This window comes from Haliotis asinina, chromosome 11 (assembly GCF_037392515.1).
Source record: "Haliotis asinina isolate JCU_RB_2024 chromosome 11, JCU_Hal_asi_v2, whole genome shotgun sequence".
NCBI classification, from domain to species: Eukaryota; Metazoa; Mollusca; class Gastropoda; order Lepetellida; family Haliotidae; genus Haliotis; species Haliotis asinina.
This window is the reverse complement of record NC_090290.1, coordinates 20038838-20054592: the sequence shown is the minus strand read 5'-3', so window position 1 is coordinate 20054592 and position 15755 is coordinate 20038838. Positions and strand designations below refer to the sequence as shown.

Genomic DNA, 15755 nt, shown 5'->3' with positions numbered 1-15755 from the left:
ACACTTCATGTGTCAGATAATAACGCACATGTGTCCAGTACGTAGTTGTGGATATACGCACTTTGTACAGATAAATTCTGTAACATACATGTACATGAAGATCTTTCGCAATCACTGGTGTGACATTAGCAGAAAGGCAGCGACTTGCGGTGATGTCACTGAGTGGTGTTTTCGTCTTCCCTGGTTGAGTTTGGATGCTCTGACCATAAGTCGTGTTGTTTGTTCGAATGGAAGCACAGGAAACATGTTTTATTTGTATCATACCTGCGGTCACGGATTGCACCAAAGGGGCAGTTGGTGGATCTGTCAGGGACCAGGGTATATGTGCAATACTACTGAAAGCAGCATTTCCAAATGTATCTTTCCTGTAGAAAAAACAGGATTATTTTATTGTGCGCTTTTATCTCACTTTCAAACATGTGTAAGCATATAAGATAGACCTTAATGGTACAAATATGCATGGGGCTACATGCTTGATGTATTTGAAAGGTTGAAGTTGACGGCAGTGGACGAGCAGAGTGGTCTGGGGCATATAGAGATCAGAGTCACGCAGAAAAGTAACGGCATTTCGCTGACTAACAACACAATACCCATGTCATCTATTCCTGTAAGTAACAGTGATGGAGTGTTTGATTTTAGGTCGCTTTTAGCTTTATTCCTGCAATATAATGATATTATATATGCCGACGTAACGAGCCACTCTGGGGCGACGATTTAAGTCGATCTAGTGCATCGTTACTTAGTACGCAGTTTTTAATTTCATATTGTAATCTTAATACATACTTTTTTCAGAATAGATTAAATGGTACCATCGCTGGGGGCTGATAGTTAAGTGTTAGTGATATTGATTTGAGAAATTTGGTGTGATAGTGTGTCTTTAAACAGATCTGACCAAACAAACGACCAGTTGATCTTGACTTGATGTATGCTTGCTACAGGTAAACGTACATGCGTATGAATATTTGACGAATTCATGTCTCAGATGTCCGAGTGCAAAGACAGGGTCACGAAATGCTATTGTCCGAACTCGCTGGACGTTTGTTACAATCGTGTGAGCACCGTCGCCATTAGCAACTGTTGGTTGATGGTGTCCAAGGCCTCCATCCAGACAGCCGCCGTTAATCTGAACGTAGACGTGGTCAACAGAGCGGGCCTCAGGACCTCCAAAGTGATTCAGGTCAGCTACAGTCTATGGAGATCCGTATTGGAATTCATCTTCAGTCACCTATGCTTGTCGTGAGATGCGCATAACGGGTTTGCTTGACACATGTTAACGTATCCCATTTCTATAGGATGATGCTCATGCTCTTGATCATTGGAATGGCGTGTGCCAATATAGTTGGTATGCTGTAAACAGCATGCGTCATCAGCAATTGGGGTTATATAAACCTGCATTACATGAATACCTCGTTATTCAGAACACAAATAGAGCGGACGCATTAGTTTCCGGACAAATATTGTGCATTTTCATAATACGATCAGAAACTATAGTGATTGATTCGTTATTTCGGATACTGATTACTCTGACACATTCAATACACAATTAACAAGGTTTCTCTGCAACCGGAATTTCAGTCTTTCACGTCGTGATAAAAACTTTATTCTCTATCCGTTTTATAGCTCAAATGGATAGAATTGTCAGTAAAATGCCCGAATGTTATCAGAAATGAACGGGCCACCGTGACTGACAATGCCCTGAAAGATAGTGTTACCCTTACCCCAACTGTTAAAATGCGGGTAACATCTAATACAGGAGATGTCACCATGATCTTTGGTTTTCTGCATAAAATGCAGTTTCGATTATAGCCATGTTGTCACTTTGGTCACGTGGTCACTTATCACTACAAAATCCAGTATTGGTGACAAATTGGTAGATTTGCAGGAATGCTATAACAAACTGTACGTTAACCCATGTTGATATTTTCTGTTTTCCAGTTGACGAATTTGACATCACTGAACGGAACAGAAGCCTGTAAGGATGAATTCTTTAGCTATCGCACACGAATTATAATTGACACTCACTATGGATCTGTTTATTATTCTGCAACTATGAGCACGGTTTCAGCTAGTTAACTATGTGTATCCATATTATGTATCTCATATACAGACATCGGGATCGAACCTCAGTCTAAGGCCGGAGGAAACCTAACCCACTAAGCTAGTCAGTCACACAATTTTCTATGTATGCATATGCGTGTGTGCTTGGTTGAATTGTGTTTAATGTCGCCAAACATAACAGTTAGAAAGGGGTCCAACATCATTAGCATTTCATGAAAACAAGTCAGGTTCGTCTTCCAATAAAAAGTGATCCGAACCACGATCACACGATTCCGAGGGGAAACAACTGTGTTCAGCGTCAGATACGTGGATCGCCCTTGTCCCCAAATGGTCCACTATTGTTCTAAATAATAATCTAGTATAATAAACTTAGGTTCAAACGATTACGTGTTCGTATGCGAACAATACATGTAGAAATAGCATATTATCGGTTTGTTATTGGATAATCTAGATTTTGGACCAATGGGAGTGAAAACGGAGGAGATCGGCCAATCAAGTGTTCGTGTATCGTGGCATCATTCTCCGAGCTGCTATCCCCGGACATTCATCTGGATAAGCTATGATTGGGACACGGGACATTCTGATATGATCAAAGTTTACAAGGACGCTAATTACTATGACCTTACCGACCTTGACCCTAGCACAGCCTATACGGTCAAGGTCACAACAGACTATGGCGGAATCAAAAGTAAACCGGTCGCTGTGTCTTTTAAGACATGTGAGTATATATCTTTATACTGATCAAATGTCATCTACCATTCACTTTATCTTGTCTGCTTCCATACACACTTCTTGTGGATGCCTGAAGTTGTTCTTGTCGAGATGAAGCTGAAAATGGCAATATGACCTATGACTTTTTTGCTTGCTTCCACTCACAAGTTCTTGTCCTTGAAGATCTGGGTTAGAATTGATCTTCAGCAACCTATGCTTGTCGTAAGTGACGATGGGGTGGTCAGGCTCGCAGATACCATCGGTTCCCAAGTGCGTAGATTGATGCTCATGCTGTTGATGCCTGGATTGTCTGGTAGGGATTTGATTATTTACGGACTGCTACCATTTAGCCACAATATTGCTGAGAGCGGCGTAAAACTAAACACACTCACTCGTTCACAAATTTAATTTTAAACAGTACACTGATACTGAGTTTTTTCATTAAATGTTTTTTTGTAATTTCAGTGAATGCCCCAGCCGAACCAGGGATTGGCGTAGGAGCGATCGCTGGAATAGCAGTAGGTCCGTACTGTCCACATGCTACACCTTATATTTCTTTCCGGTGTTGGTGATTCGGTGTGAATATTAGGATTGTACAATTTCTGAAAGAGATGTGCGCACAGAAACTCACGCACGCACTAACTCACTCACTTACTGTTCTTTCTCCAGGGGCTCTGTTAATAGTAGTGGTACTTGGCGTTGGTATCTTCCTGTGGAGAACCGGGAAGGCAGCAGCCATGATGAAACGGCGGCGGAGTCGGATCACAACCAGGCGTGGCAATCAAGAACATCGTCGTGAAAAGAAGAACAACGATGAAGTGAAAATTATGGGTTACAAGGTAATGAATGCTTATCATTGCAGCAGCAGAAACACAATTACCACCACATTCCATCATCATCAGCACCATCATTATCGTCGTCGTCATCATCATCAGCACCATCTTCATCATCATCGTCATCATCATCATCGTCATCATCATCATCATCATCATCATTGTTAAACGTCTCAACACAAAGAGACGGATATTTTGTCGAAAAAGCTACATCCAGAGGCAGGATCTGTTATATTTGTTCTTTATCTTGCAGAACAATGCGTACGATGCTGGCGATGAAATCTACCTGTATGGCAGTATGGAGTTCGGATCGGAGCAGTCGTGGTACATACCTAAGGAAAATCTGAAGCTAATGCAGGAGCTGAAGGTGGGCAGGTTTGCTAGGATACTCAGGGCCAAGCACAATCAAGGCAAAAAATCAACTGACGTGGTGGCCAAATTGCTCAAAGGTATATGCTAACGCATACAGAAGTGTGTGAGAGACATAACATTCTGTTTTATTTCTTGTGTTTGATAAGTCCAAACTATGCTCTTCTAGGATCAATAAATCAAAACTGCCTTCAGAGGAGAAAACACAAAGGAAGCCAAGTGCTCAAGGGTAGATGCTGATGCCATAAAGAAAGCATGCGATATATACATTTGATAATGTGGAATTTAGGGACGCAAGATGTCGTATTTCTCTGTATCGAGCTATGTATTTTATCCTAACATGAATAAGCTGATAAATGGTTCCAAATTCCCATGGTTCCGGTAATACAATGACCACTTAGCCAGGTTTAATTAGGAAACGGCAAAGATCTGGCAGGTAACTTATTACTTCGAGTTACGATGCGTAACAGAACACCAGACAAAACGCTGAATGATGACCGCAAATGCTCCAAATCGAAAATATTCAGATACTATATTAATTTATACTCTAAATATGTGTTTGTCTATGGTGATGTGTATTCAAATTTCATTCTCAGCTCACTGTTGAGTATTCAACCAAAACAGTCTTACGAGGCGCTAACAGATTGCCGTGTACCACCTATTCATAACCTGCACATATTCCACTCTGAATAATCTGCTATTGCCTTCCTCGTAAAACGACACATGTAACATACGTTTCAATGGTGGAGTGGAATGAAGGCCTGGAAACTTTCAGGAGTCAAGCGTGTTGAACACCGCCTACCATACACCTCATAAATGCCAAAGTGAATAAATATCTCCGCCTGATCAGACTTCTTCATTCAGTAGGATGATAATTTGCTTGTGGCAATCCACATTTAAGCAGCACATCGATCGACGCCTAAAATGTTTTAATCATCTTGTTTTAAGTTCAAAATCATAACATCAAATAACCCACAAATATAAAATATAATATATATATATATAACATTTAAAACATATACTTAAACTTACCAGGGCTTGTTAAACGTAGTATTCTTGTTGTTTTAATTCTGGCTAACATTTCCTACAATCGTCAGCAGCTGAAGGGATGGTGTAAATCCAACTGGGGTCGATGTAGGTGGCAAAGGTACTGTAAGTCCCCACGGTCCCTAGTATGGTGATCTACCCTCTGTTGTTGGCCTTCCATAGCCTGTTTTTTGTTGTATTATCTAAATAATGATATTAGTTTTAACTTTCCATGCTAATTATAATTCCAGTTATGATATTCTAGTTTTCCTGTCCTTCGTTGACAGACTTTTACAATATGCATATATTCCATTTAAATCTTAAATGTTCTCGTCACGATATGGCTGAGATATTGCCGATGTGACGTTAAATATTAACTCACTCACAAAATACGCAAGTTCTAAGTACATGCCATTCAAACAGTCGGTGGCTGTTAAGGCCAGAATCCGACAAATTTGTTTAATTAAAAAAAGAAACCTTTGGTTATTTTTGAGTGCATACAACCTTATTGATAGTACTGAGCGACTTCTGTCCATTTACAACTAAGTATGCAAGACTTGTGAGACACTTGGTACATTCCAGGTGACGTGAATAATGACAACAGACTTCTGATGATGGCAAAGATCAACTTTGCTGCAACCCAAGTTGGAGAACATAGGAATGTCCTAAAGTTTATCGGGGCAGTTGTCGACAACGATGCATGTACGTATTCTCGGTTTAGTCCCGAATTTGATGGTGAAATTTCACACTTCTGTAATTGATCTAGCCTGCTGTCCCAATTTTGACAGTAAGCATACTGGTTGTCCCAAATATAGGCAACCACAAGTTAACTGATCCCACATTTGCCAGCTACCAAACCATGAAAAAAAAGAATAGAACTAAAACAGGCTATTCTTTAAGGTCAACTTCAAAGTCACCAATCACTGAGCAACACATCCAGCACACCGCCTTAGATATGAAGCCATAACAGTGACCAAGTCTTATTCTCGACTCGTAGGCCAAGTGCTGTTCTCAGTCCAGGATGTTATTTATAAACCACAGGATCACACAGTGGTATTTCTATTACAACAAACGAATGTGACAATTTTTACACCAGCAACCAAATCCATCAGAATTTACCATCATCATACTTGTTGCCGATTTTTCTTCTTTCCCCTCTTTTTGGTGTACAAAAAATTCTTGCAATTGTTATCTGGAAATGACAACCGGCTCTGGAGCACAAATGCTCTGTGCGTATTTTAAGATTTTGATTTTCGTATTCTCCATAGTGGGACCAGTGATGGTCTTGGAGTTATGCGAGAAAGGACAGCTAGACAAATGGCTGTTATGCCATCAGAATAAGATCAATGACGAAATCATGGAGAGGATCCAACGGTTTGCCCTAGGAGTATCTCGGGGGATGGACTACTTGGCAAGCAAAGGCGTGAGTTGCACATACGTCAGCTAACAATTCACTATCCGGTTCATGCGTTTTGACAAGAATAGTTTGGGCGTAATTGATGCTATTCCTATAGCCAATTCCAGAATAAAGGAAGAGACATTAAACACAAAAGCCAGCAGAAAACTATGTTGAGGCATGTAATCTGATAATGTTGATTTCTCCGCCCATTCTCTAAACTTGTTTGCCTAGGTAAGTGGGCCCACAACAATATTTCATTGATTTTTGGTTAATTTCTACGCTTTGGCAAATAACACAGATCGTTCACCGGAAGCTAGGGGCTCGTAACTGCCTTCTATCATCCTCCGACGAGATCAAGATCACTGGATTTGGTCCCTGCAAATTGGAAGAAGATGGGGAAGACACGAAGGCTGCATTGGTGAGTTTATTTAACAAATAAACTAAGCTAAGTTCACCCTAACACCAAATATGATTCAATTTCTCAGCTAAGCTGTCCATAACTACAAACCTTTTCCTTCAATCAAATGACATTTCTTAACTAGACTGCTCATTACAACCAAATCACCAGACCAAAAAATGATGTTTCCTCGACTGAGCCCTCCTATAAGGTCAGACGTTATCTATTAAACAAATGTCATTTCTCAACCAAGGATCAACTGTCAGGTATGAAAAAGAATACAGTTTCTCAGCTGAACTCCCCAAAATACGAAATAACATCAATTATTTGTAGATACTGCTCTTAGTAAGCCGATATGAATTAACATTATATTTGTCTTGAAAAGATTGCATTTGCTCTCCTATTTACATATAAGAAAATTATTTAGTCACTCGGACAAAGTAGCCGAACCAGAAAGTTCGAAGACATATGAAAACACGCCGTGTAGCCCAGCAACATCTGTTCTTTCGAATTTCCTTTACAGTGACTCTCTTTCTTTAAGATCGGCTAAGATGAGTCCACGAGTTTTATCAATGCGGATTTACCATGTCGTACAGTATCATGGCGACAGGTCATTCACAAGATTACACACCACGGAAGTCCTTAGAGTCCGACAGTAGAATAACTGCAAAGCAGTTTTTCAGGGTACAGAGACATGTCCAGAGTTAGCAGTGTTCACTGATATCGCATTGTACACATACTATTAAGAAGGATACTGATGGGAGCAGACAATACACACATGGTGCTTTGCGAGTATTTAACCAACGGCCCGATGGTAAATATGTTGAAACACCTTTGGACCGAAATAATTACAACATTGTCTATGTATTCAATTCCATAGAGGTGTCCGTGTGACAGATATATTATTAACAATGCCAGTGTTTCGACGATTATCACGCATAATCACGATTTACTTCACTGACGAATATAGCGGTTGTTTTGGCAACGTCTACACAGAGTTGTATCTTGTAGGTAGAAAAAACTTTCCAAAATAATAATTATTCTGAAAATAATCTCAAAATATTGTGTACTGTTCATTACACCATTTCGTTTAAATGTTTCGTTCAACTTTCTGAATCGCCAACTTAGTTTGATAGTTCAGTATCACTAGCACATCTCATGTCAGAACTGGTTTAAGGGATGCATTCTTTTGAAAGACATTTGTGCAATAGCGATGTGAGTGGTGGACTTCCAGACTCAAACAAAAGTCCCTATTTTCCAGGTTCGAATTCCCCGTGATGTGGAGAGCGAAAATGTGGATGAAGATTTCGTAATAATAATACTCTAAGAAAACAATGATTCAGTTAATACTGTCAAACTGCTTTCACAGGATCGAATCCCCGTGAAGTGGACTGCTCCAGAGTGTCTTCAGTCTCTGAAGGAAGCCAATGAAAAGAGTGACATCTGGTCCTTTGGGGTCACAATGTGGGAGATCTTCAGCATGGGTAGTACACTTATTTTTTTATCGATGTCACCGCCATATACATATATTATGCAGACTTGTTACAACGTTGTCCATTGACTGTTCTGAATATTTAACTGTCAATATGAGCCGGCCACTTAAATGTAACTAGAACGAATTGTGCGACTTGCACATGACTGCCGGCTAGATCGAGTTCCAATTAAATCATTCCAATTCTGTTTCACCTTTTCATGTAACCCGTCTCAGGGAACATCACTGCCCTCCTAGATTAATACCCTTACTAATAACAAAAGCAAATGAGCAGATATTGAACACTGTGAAATAATGCCATTGTCAAATACAGGCTGGATGAAGTTTCATTGATGAAGATATGAACAAGCAGCAAGCATAATGCTCATTTCTCAATCTACCAACAGGCAAGACTCCATACGACGCTGTAAGAAGTCGGGATATCCCTACAAAGATTCAAAATGGATATCGTCTCCAGAAACCGGAGTTTGCCGAAGATGTGTAAGTAGCTTCTTATGAATATACTGCTAAGAACGAGTAAGTAAAACACTTCTTTTTGTTGTATGATGAAAACACCAATATTTTTCAATCTGTATCCGTCAACCTGGATCACGTTTAGTGACTTTCCTGTCAACTTTGCTCTTCTTGTGCTTGAATGTTGTTTAACAGGGTAATTTGTAGGTATTCACGAAAGCAGTGATTGTCACTATCGATCTACTCAATTTTGATACGATGCCATTTGTCAACACCCGATGCTGTAAGTCACCTTTACGAAAATAAAGTATCCACCCTTGTGGTCGTAAAAACTAGACAAAAATCTTACTAAGTACAATATTGCTGTACACATCCATGAACACATTACATTTAGATGTGCTGGTAAAGTTTTTCATCTCCACAGGCACTACGAACTTATGGGAAGTTGTTGGAACAGGTCCCCTGACATGCGGCCAACATTTGCCGAGGTGTTGGGAAAGCTCCAGGCCACCTTAGGTCTCACACCATCTTCTTCTGATGACCAGTACTATTACGCCGCCCCCTGACCGCCAAATCTGTTTGCCCAAAATTGCAAAAATATGATTTTCTGACGGTTAAAATTTCCAAATTTTAATGCTTTCAAGATGTTCGAGATAATTTGAAAAGGCCAAAGAAAATAAGACCCCTTGCAATCACGCACGCATGCAATCACGAATGCGCGTTTGCTAATTCACGGCCCCATCCTTGTTTGAATGGCAATTTATTGTAAGACGTTACCGAAAAGGTATAACATGATCACATAAATATGTAATCAGACACACTGATAGAGATGCTGTTACTGTATGTACACGAGTTGCTTTCTTGATGTTATATTTCATATACATGAACATGGAAATTGTATTGCCTCATCAGCTATGTAGAATTTGTAATATTGTAATATTTATGTGTATTCAGCTCGTAAACACCACTTCCTGGACTGATAGAAAGTGCCATCCCATCAAATATAGTGACTGGACGTACGTATCACAATTCAAGACCTTAACCTTAAGCTCTGACACCTGTTAGGTCATTTCATATATACAAGGATAACATTTTCTCTCAGTAGCGGCACTTGGGTGTTAGAAGCTCACAAAATCCAAATTGCATTGCAATTACAGTGGAAGATGTCAAAACCGGCATCTGCCCAATCCGGCAAGTTGTCACCACTGGCGTACAATCTCAGTCCCGCCCTTGGCTTGTACATTTATCATCAGCTCTACAAACCGGCACTTTGTATAAACCGGAGTATTTCTTCAGTCGCAGTGAATGCCGGTTAAGACAGCTTCCGCTGTATTCTGCATCACAAATAACATTTTCAAAAGATCATGTATTTCAGAGCACAATAATAACGAACTTGTCCTCCTCTCAAAAGCAATCTTTTCCAAAGTTAACCCTAACTCCCATTCTTTAACTTTGTTCAAAAGCTACCTTAGTGACTTCGTGCTTTGTGAAAGGAGGCCCTGGGGATTTGATAGCTGGTAGAAAAGGCACATGAGGTTTGTATTCAAAAGTCAACACACCCATAGGTATCATTAGCTACGTGCACTTTATTTGATAGTGTTTATTGAGAAATGTATATTATTTTGATTTCATTATTGTTTGTTGTGGATCTTTACCTTCCTGGTTTCATTGTTGTTGCATCACATATTCTTCATCTCGCCTGTAAATGACCCCCGATAGAACCTTACAATCATGCATATAGGACCCATTTGATCACTAATGGAGCCTGTAAATGATCATAATAGAGCCAGTAGGCGACCACATAAACATGGCGCATGTGATCCCACATGGAGCCTGGGAATGACCATTTGCAGAGTCTGTAGGCGACCACATAAAGATGACACATGCGATCAATCATATAGCCTTTGAATGATCGTTCACAGAGCCTGGTTTGTAAATGATTATCCATAGAACCTGTAGGCGATCACTTTAACATGACCCATGTGATCAATCATCCAGTCTTTAAATGATCATCCATATAGCCTATAGGCGGTCACTTAAACAGGACGCATATGTTCACTCATAGAGCCTGTAAATGATTATTCACAGAGGCTAGAGACGCATGTTATCAGTCATAAAGCCTGTAGTGATATTTCATAGAAATTCACGTATAACGTGTTAGCGACCACTATTTGAACATGTTGGTCATCGGTCATTTCGCTAGTAGGTGGTCAGTTTTTGAGTCTGTGACCGGCAAATCATGACGCATTAGCTGACCAATCATGAGACCTTTCAATATGAAATGTCAACGCAAACGATTATTCACTCTTGACAGGTGTAAAGCGTAAAGTAGTTGTGAAAATTATGTGAATGGATCACTAGAAATCAGTGCTGACACCACGTGTTCACGACGGGATGATATGCCTGCTCTACCCGTAGCACCCCTCATTCACACATGTGCCTGAATTATGTTTTGCCTGACTTCACATAGGGGCGAAACCAGTGATCGAAGGGACGTGAAATCCTGTTCGATAACTTTGACTTGCGACTGCTGTGCAAGCAAAGAAAAAAACTCTGGGAAGTATTGTGTTGATTGTCTTGGACCAAACCCTTCTCTTGTGGTTGATCTGCAGCTGGTCAGTGATCGAGTCTGTAGGTGATTATTCTGAAAGCCTGAAGGTGATAAGTGACAAAGTCTGCAGAGATCTGTAATAAATCATGCGTTGATCAGTAATAAAGCACGCATCGATCTCTAGTAGCGTCTGCAGTGATTAGTAATAAAACCTTGCATTGAACAGTAATAAAGCCTGCAGTGGTATCGCGGGCAGTCATACCAAATAAACATAGCAGAAATCAGTAATAAAGCATGCGTTGGTCAGTAATAAAGCACGCATTGATCAGCAGTGATCAGTCTACAGTGATCAGTAACACACCTTGCAGTGATAACACACGCAGTGATAATCAGTAACACTGAGTAATTCTACTCCATTCAGGTGACAAATCAGGAAGTCTATGAAAAGGATGAACAAGCACACGCATTGTTTATATTCATGTAGGCCAGATGGGCCTGTGGAAGCCATGCACAGTCAAATTGTAGAGGAAAAATTCGAAGTATTGTATATCTGGATGTTTCACGTAATGAAAGGAGACTGCAATATTACTGACGCTGTGCAGACCCTGAAAATAGAAAGAAAACATATAATATTATGATATGTTTTATCACAGAGCACAATTTATACATTTCATAATTTAATAATTATTTTTTAAAGGGTTGATTGCATGAAATGTCACACCCATGAAGTAAATGTCAACAACGAAAAGTGATTTATTTGCAGCCTTAAGGGTCGCTGGGGTAGCCTGGTGGTGAAAGCGTTCTCTCGTCAAACCGAATATCCGGGTTCCATTCCCCACATCGATACAATGTGTCAAGCGTGTATCTCGCGCCATGACATTGCCGGAATGTTGCAAACAGCGGAGTAAAACTGAACTTGCTCACTCACAGTATTTTTCAAAACTTACCGTCATGGTGTGAGTAGAGTTCCTTGCCCAGTCAGGGACGTCATCGTTCAGAGACCCATATGCATTGTTCCAGTTGAACAATGGTCTTCCTAAAGAGTCCTCTGTACCTACCCAGAGCATCACCCCTAAGAACGACAAACACTGACCAATCACAACATCTTCCGACAGGCCATGAGTACACATGCCCGTGTTTGGAGCCTCTTCTCCAAACCGACGGAGTACTTCTCTTCCAAGGACGTACCCCGCGCCACCGCTGTTGTAGGAATTCCGGAACACCTGACCATAGTAATACGGTTCCGTCGTGTTTTTGTCCCGGAGGAAGTGACGTAGATTTTCCATTATGACATAGGTGTCGTCGTCAGCTTTGAGGAACCAATCGGCTTGGTCGTAGTGGTGTTTGTATATGTACATTAATGCCGCATACGATTTGGCAGGTAAGCTGTCTCTTCCTTCAGGAATGTTCAGTCCTATTGTAGGGAAATATGGATCTGTCTCCGAACTGAAGAAGAGGATGGTATCACACCTTTTTGTCCAAGTCCGTTTGACGGACATACTCCTGTTTGCAAAGTTTATTGGATGGACAACAATCCAGCAGAGGATGTTGACATCTGAAATTCGACGAAGAAGAGCGTATTATATAGTTTATGAACTTTCACGGATCCTGTCTGATGTCAAGACTCGTTATATATACTCTCGGGTACAAACACCAACCATTACCCGGCACAAATTGCTAACAAGGACAGTCGGCCGGGTGGTTTCACTATATTACGAACTTGATAATTGAGGGGGTACCTGAGAGAAGCAGGATTTATATTGCAGAGGCTATTGGGTAGCCTTGTGGTTACACTATATTACGAACTTGATAATTGAGGGGGTACCTGAGAGAAGCAGGATTTATATTGCAGAGGCTATTGGGTAGCCTTGTGGTTAAAGCGTTTGCTCGTCAGGTCGAAGACTGATGTTCCAGTTGCCACATGGGCACAATCTGCGAAGCATCTTCCGGTCTTCTTCGCCGTAATATTACTGAAATATTGCTAAAAGCGGCGTAAAACTAAAATAACTCACTTTAATTGCAACTCATATCTCCACAGAACTGGACAACACGCACCTGTTTGCATAACAGTATGCTCCTCGTTCGACTCAGGAGCATGCGCAAGCATGTACCTTGGGCTTCTTCCTGTCCATTGTTTGTCGGTGCTGTATGCGACCCGAGCGGTTAAGTAAAGACACACCACACCCAGGACACCGGAAGTAAAACCAGTCATCCACAGATACAGCCATCGGGTGGACATCGTACTTCATTGTCCTAAAACTGCTGGCAGGGAATATATAAAAGTAATAAGACAACGCGAGTGAATTAAGGTAATCTCAAACAGAGTCGATACTATCTCTCCAGCTTCTTTCCATGCTTCGAAATAATGTATTTAAAGGTTCATCGTTACAATCACATCGTTCTTGGAAGTCCTATAATTTCCATAGTATCGAAGAAAATGCTATGGAAAAAATCTAACTACCTGGTCTTGGATTTTCCTAAATGTAGGGCGAGTCGCCCATGTAGTGATGGCTGCCGTTCAGTTGTGGGTAAGTGTCGGAGTGTTGGCTCGGGAGAAACAAACCATGGGAATCAGGCTGATTTTACTGTCCTGTCCAAAATTTATATATAATGTATTTCAATTGACACTGCTGTTCCAAAAATGTGGCTGACATATTGCTTACTTGAGAATAAACGTTTACTTCGTTTTTCACCATGAAGATACGGGTTAGAATTGATCATCAGTAACCCATGCTTGTCGAAAGAGGCGACAATCGTCACTGACGTAGTTGACACATGTCATCGAGTCCCAGTTGCTTAGATCGATGTTCATATTGTTGATCACGTAAGTATCTGGTCCACACTCGAACAGACCACCGCCACATGACAGAAATTTTATTGACAACGGCGTAGAGCTAAATTCACTCATTTTTCACCTTCAAGCACCCTTTATTCACAAAGATAATCACCTCTCCATCCCCGAGGATCATGTAGATTGTAGTTCGGTAACTAAATGGAACTAATGTTTCAGCCGCTTCAGGAAAAAAAAACAAATGAACACCCGGCACCCGACACCCATGAAGAATGTACCTCTTCATGCGGAATTCTCTTGCCTTATGAATATATGTCGGCTTTAAAGGTCTTTATCTTAATACAGAAGTCTGTGATTGGTGTCTCACAGATTCCCATTTTACGATCTTTGTGATGAAGCACGAATACTTCACCCGTGTGATCGATCAGTGTAGCCCTAGAGTAGTTTGTTCCAGAATGTACACTGCCGTGGGTTTTACGCGTGTCCTTCCTACTTTGAGAAATACGCGGAGTACGTTCACCATTTTTGTGGGCATCCCCGTATTATATCTCGAAAACTGCACTAAATGAATATTCAACAAGTGTGATGACCTTAGGATTTCGTGCAAAGGATATGCCAAGGATGTGGGATTTCTTTAGCTTCTGAAAACGAAGAAACACCCTGTTCCTTATATTTTAAACTTATTTTGGTGAATTCTTTTTTTCTGTAAAATATTTTCATTTAAGAGTCTAGGTGTTGGGGTAACATACGTGTAGCTTCTGTACGTAATAAACATGCCAACGACTCAACACAAGTATATCAACTTCACAAAACAATCTTTACTTACTGGAGACCCGTGAAGGTCCCGGGGTAGAATAGGCCGTCAGCAACCCATGCTTGTCATAAAAGGCGACTATGCTTGTCGTACGTGGCAACTAACGGGATGCGGTGGTCAGGCTCGCTTATTTGGTTGACACATGTCATAGGTTCCCAGTTGTACAGATCGATGCTCATGTTGTTGATCACTGGGTTGTCTGGTCCAGACTCGATTATTTACAGACCGCCGCCCTATAGCTTGAATATTGCTAAGTGCGGCGTACAACTAAACGCAGCTGGAACAGAAGCCGGCATCTGATCATATCATCCATCTTATCGGATGCTACTTTGTCCTACGCCAGTATCAACATGAACATGTGTGAAGAGAACATCAATACCGCCATATGTCTCCGACATATTTATCGACCCATATTTGCTCTTCTCTCGGCAAGACGACCGTGGACGAATTTTCAAAATTCTGTTGGTTGAAATGTCAGAGGGATCCCTCCCATTGATGTTTTGTGCTAAACACGTTACAAACCTTTGTGTAACCGATGCATGAATGTGTTCAGTTTTACGAAATATTCCAGCAATGTCACAGGAGGGGGGGGGGGGGGGGGGGGGGGGGGGAGGAGGCATTACATAACCGTTGAGAATAACAGAAACAAAAACCACAACTCGACAGCAGAACCAACACGTCACGTTATCCATGTACTTGTGTTGTTGATGCATCAAAGTGGTAAAAACTCACCTCTTGGAAACATCCTGCTGTTCTCACGGCTGGATGTAAAACCGTCACGTCGACAAACATGGAGGAGAGTTGTCGATGTACGCAGAAAACTGTAACCGGCAACACGTGAATTGCGTTCAATAATCTGTT

General features: G+C 41.0%; 2 protein-coding genes across 5 annotated transcripts in view; one reads left to right on the top strand and one right to left on the bottom strand.

The window, feature by feature from the left end:
• The window catches only part of LOC137255685 (uncharacterized), a 24609-nt gene extending 14154 nt beyond the window's left edge, over nucleotides 1–10455 (top strand). The window contains exons 10-22 of the mRNA XM_067793171.1: nucleotides 490–607; nucleotides 983–1177; nucleotides 1936–1972; nucleotides 2510–2776; nucleotides 3235–3291; nucleotides 3439–3608; nucleotides 3856–4051; nucleotides 5580–5699; nucleotides 6266–6420; nucleotides 6695–6814; nucleotides 8163–8277; nucleotides 8672–8765; nucleotides 9163–10455. Coding sequence (XP_067649272.1) covers nucleotides 490–607; nucleotides 983–1177; nucleotides 1936–1972; nucleotides 2510–2776; nucleotides 3235–3291; nucleotides 3439–3608; nucleotides 3856–4051; nucleotides 5580–5699; nucleotides 6266–6420; nucleotides 6695–6814; nucleotides 8163–8277; nucleotides 8672–8765; nucleotides 9163–9304 — 1786 coding nt within the window. The 3' untranslated portion in view covers nucleotides 9305–10455. The remainder of the gene's footprint in view (nucleotides 1–489; nucleotides 608–982; nucleotides 1178–1935; nucleotides 1973–2509; nucleotides 2777–3234; nucleotides 3292–3438; nucleotides 3609–3855; nucleotides 4052–5579; nucleotides 5700–6265; nucleotides 6421–6694; nucleotides 6815–8162; nucleotides 8278–8671; nucleotides 8766–9162) is intronic.
• On the bottom strand, nucleotides 10305–15755 carry LOC137255686 (glycoprotein-N-acetylgalactosamine 3-beta-galactosyltransferase 1-like). 4 transcript variants are annotated; one of them, XM_067793173.1, is made up of 5 exons: nucleotides 15627–15755; nucleotides 13751–13879; nucleotides 13345–13551; nucleotides 12237–12844; nucleotides 10305–11894 (listed from the first exon to the last, which is right to left on the bottom strand). In XM_067793173.1, exons 3-5 carry the CDS (start codon nucleotides 13526–13528, stop codon nucleotides 11766–11768), a joined length of 921 nt encoding a protein of 306 aa, XP_067649274.1. In that variant the 5' UTR covers nucleotides 13529–13551; nucleotides 13751–13879; nucleotides 15627–15755; the 3' UTR covers nucleotides 10305–11765. The 4 variants fall into 4 exon arrangements, with proteins under 4 accessions (XP_067649274.1, XP_067649276.1, XP_067649273.1 ...); XM_067793175.1 differs by having other exon boundaries at nucleotides 13345–13548; nucleotides 15627–15722; XM_067793172.1 differs by lacking the exon at nucleotides 13751–13879.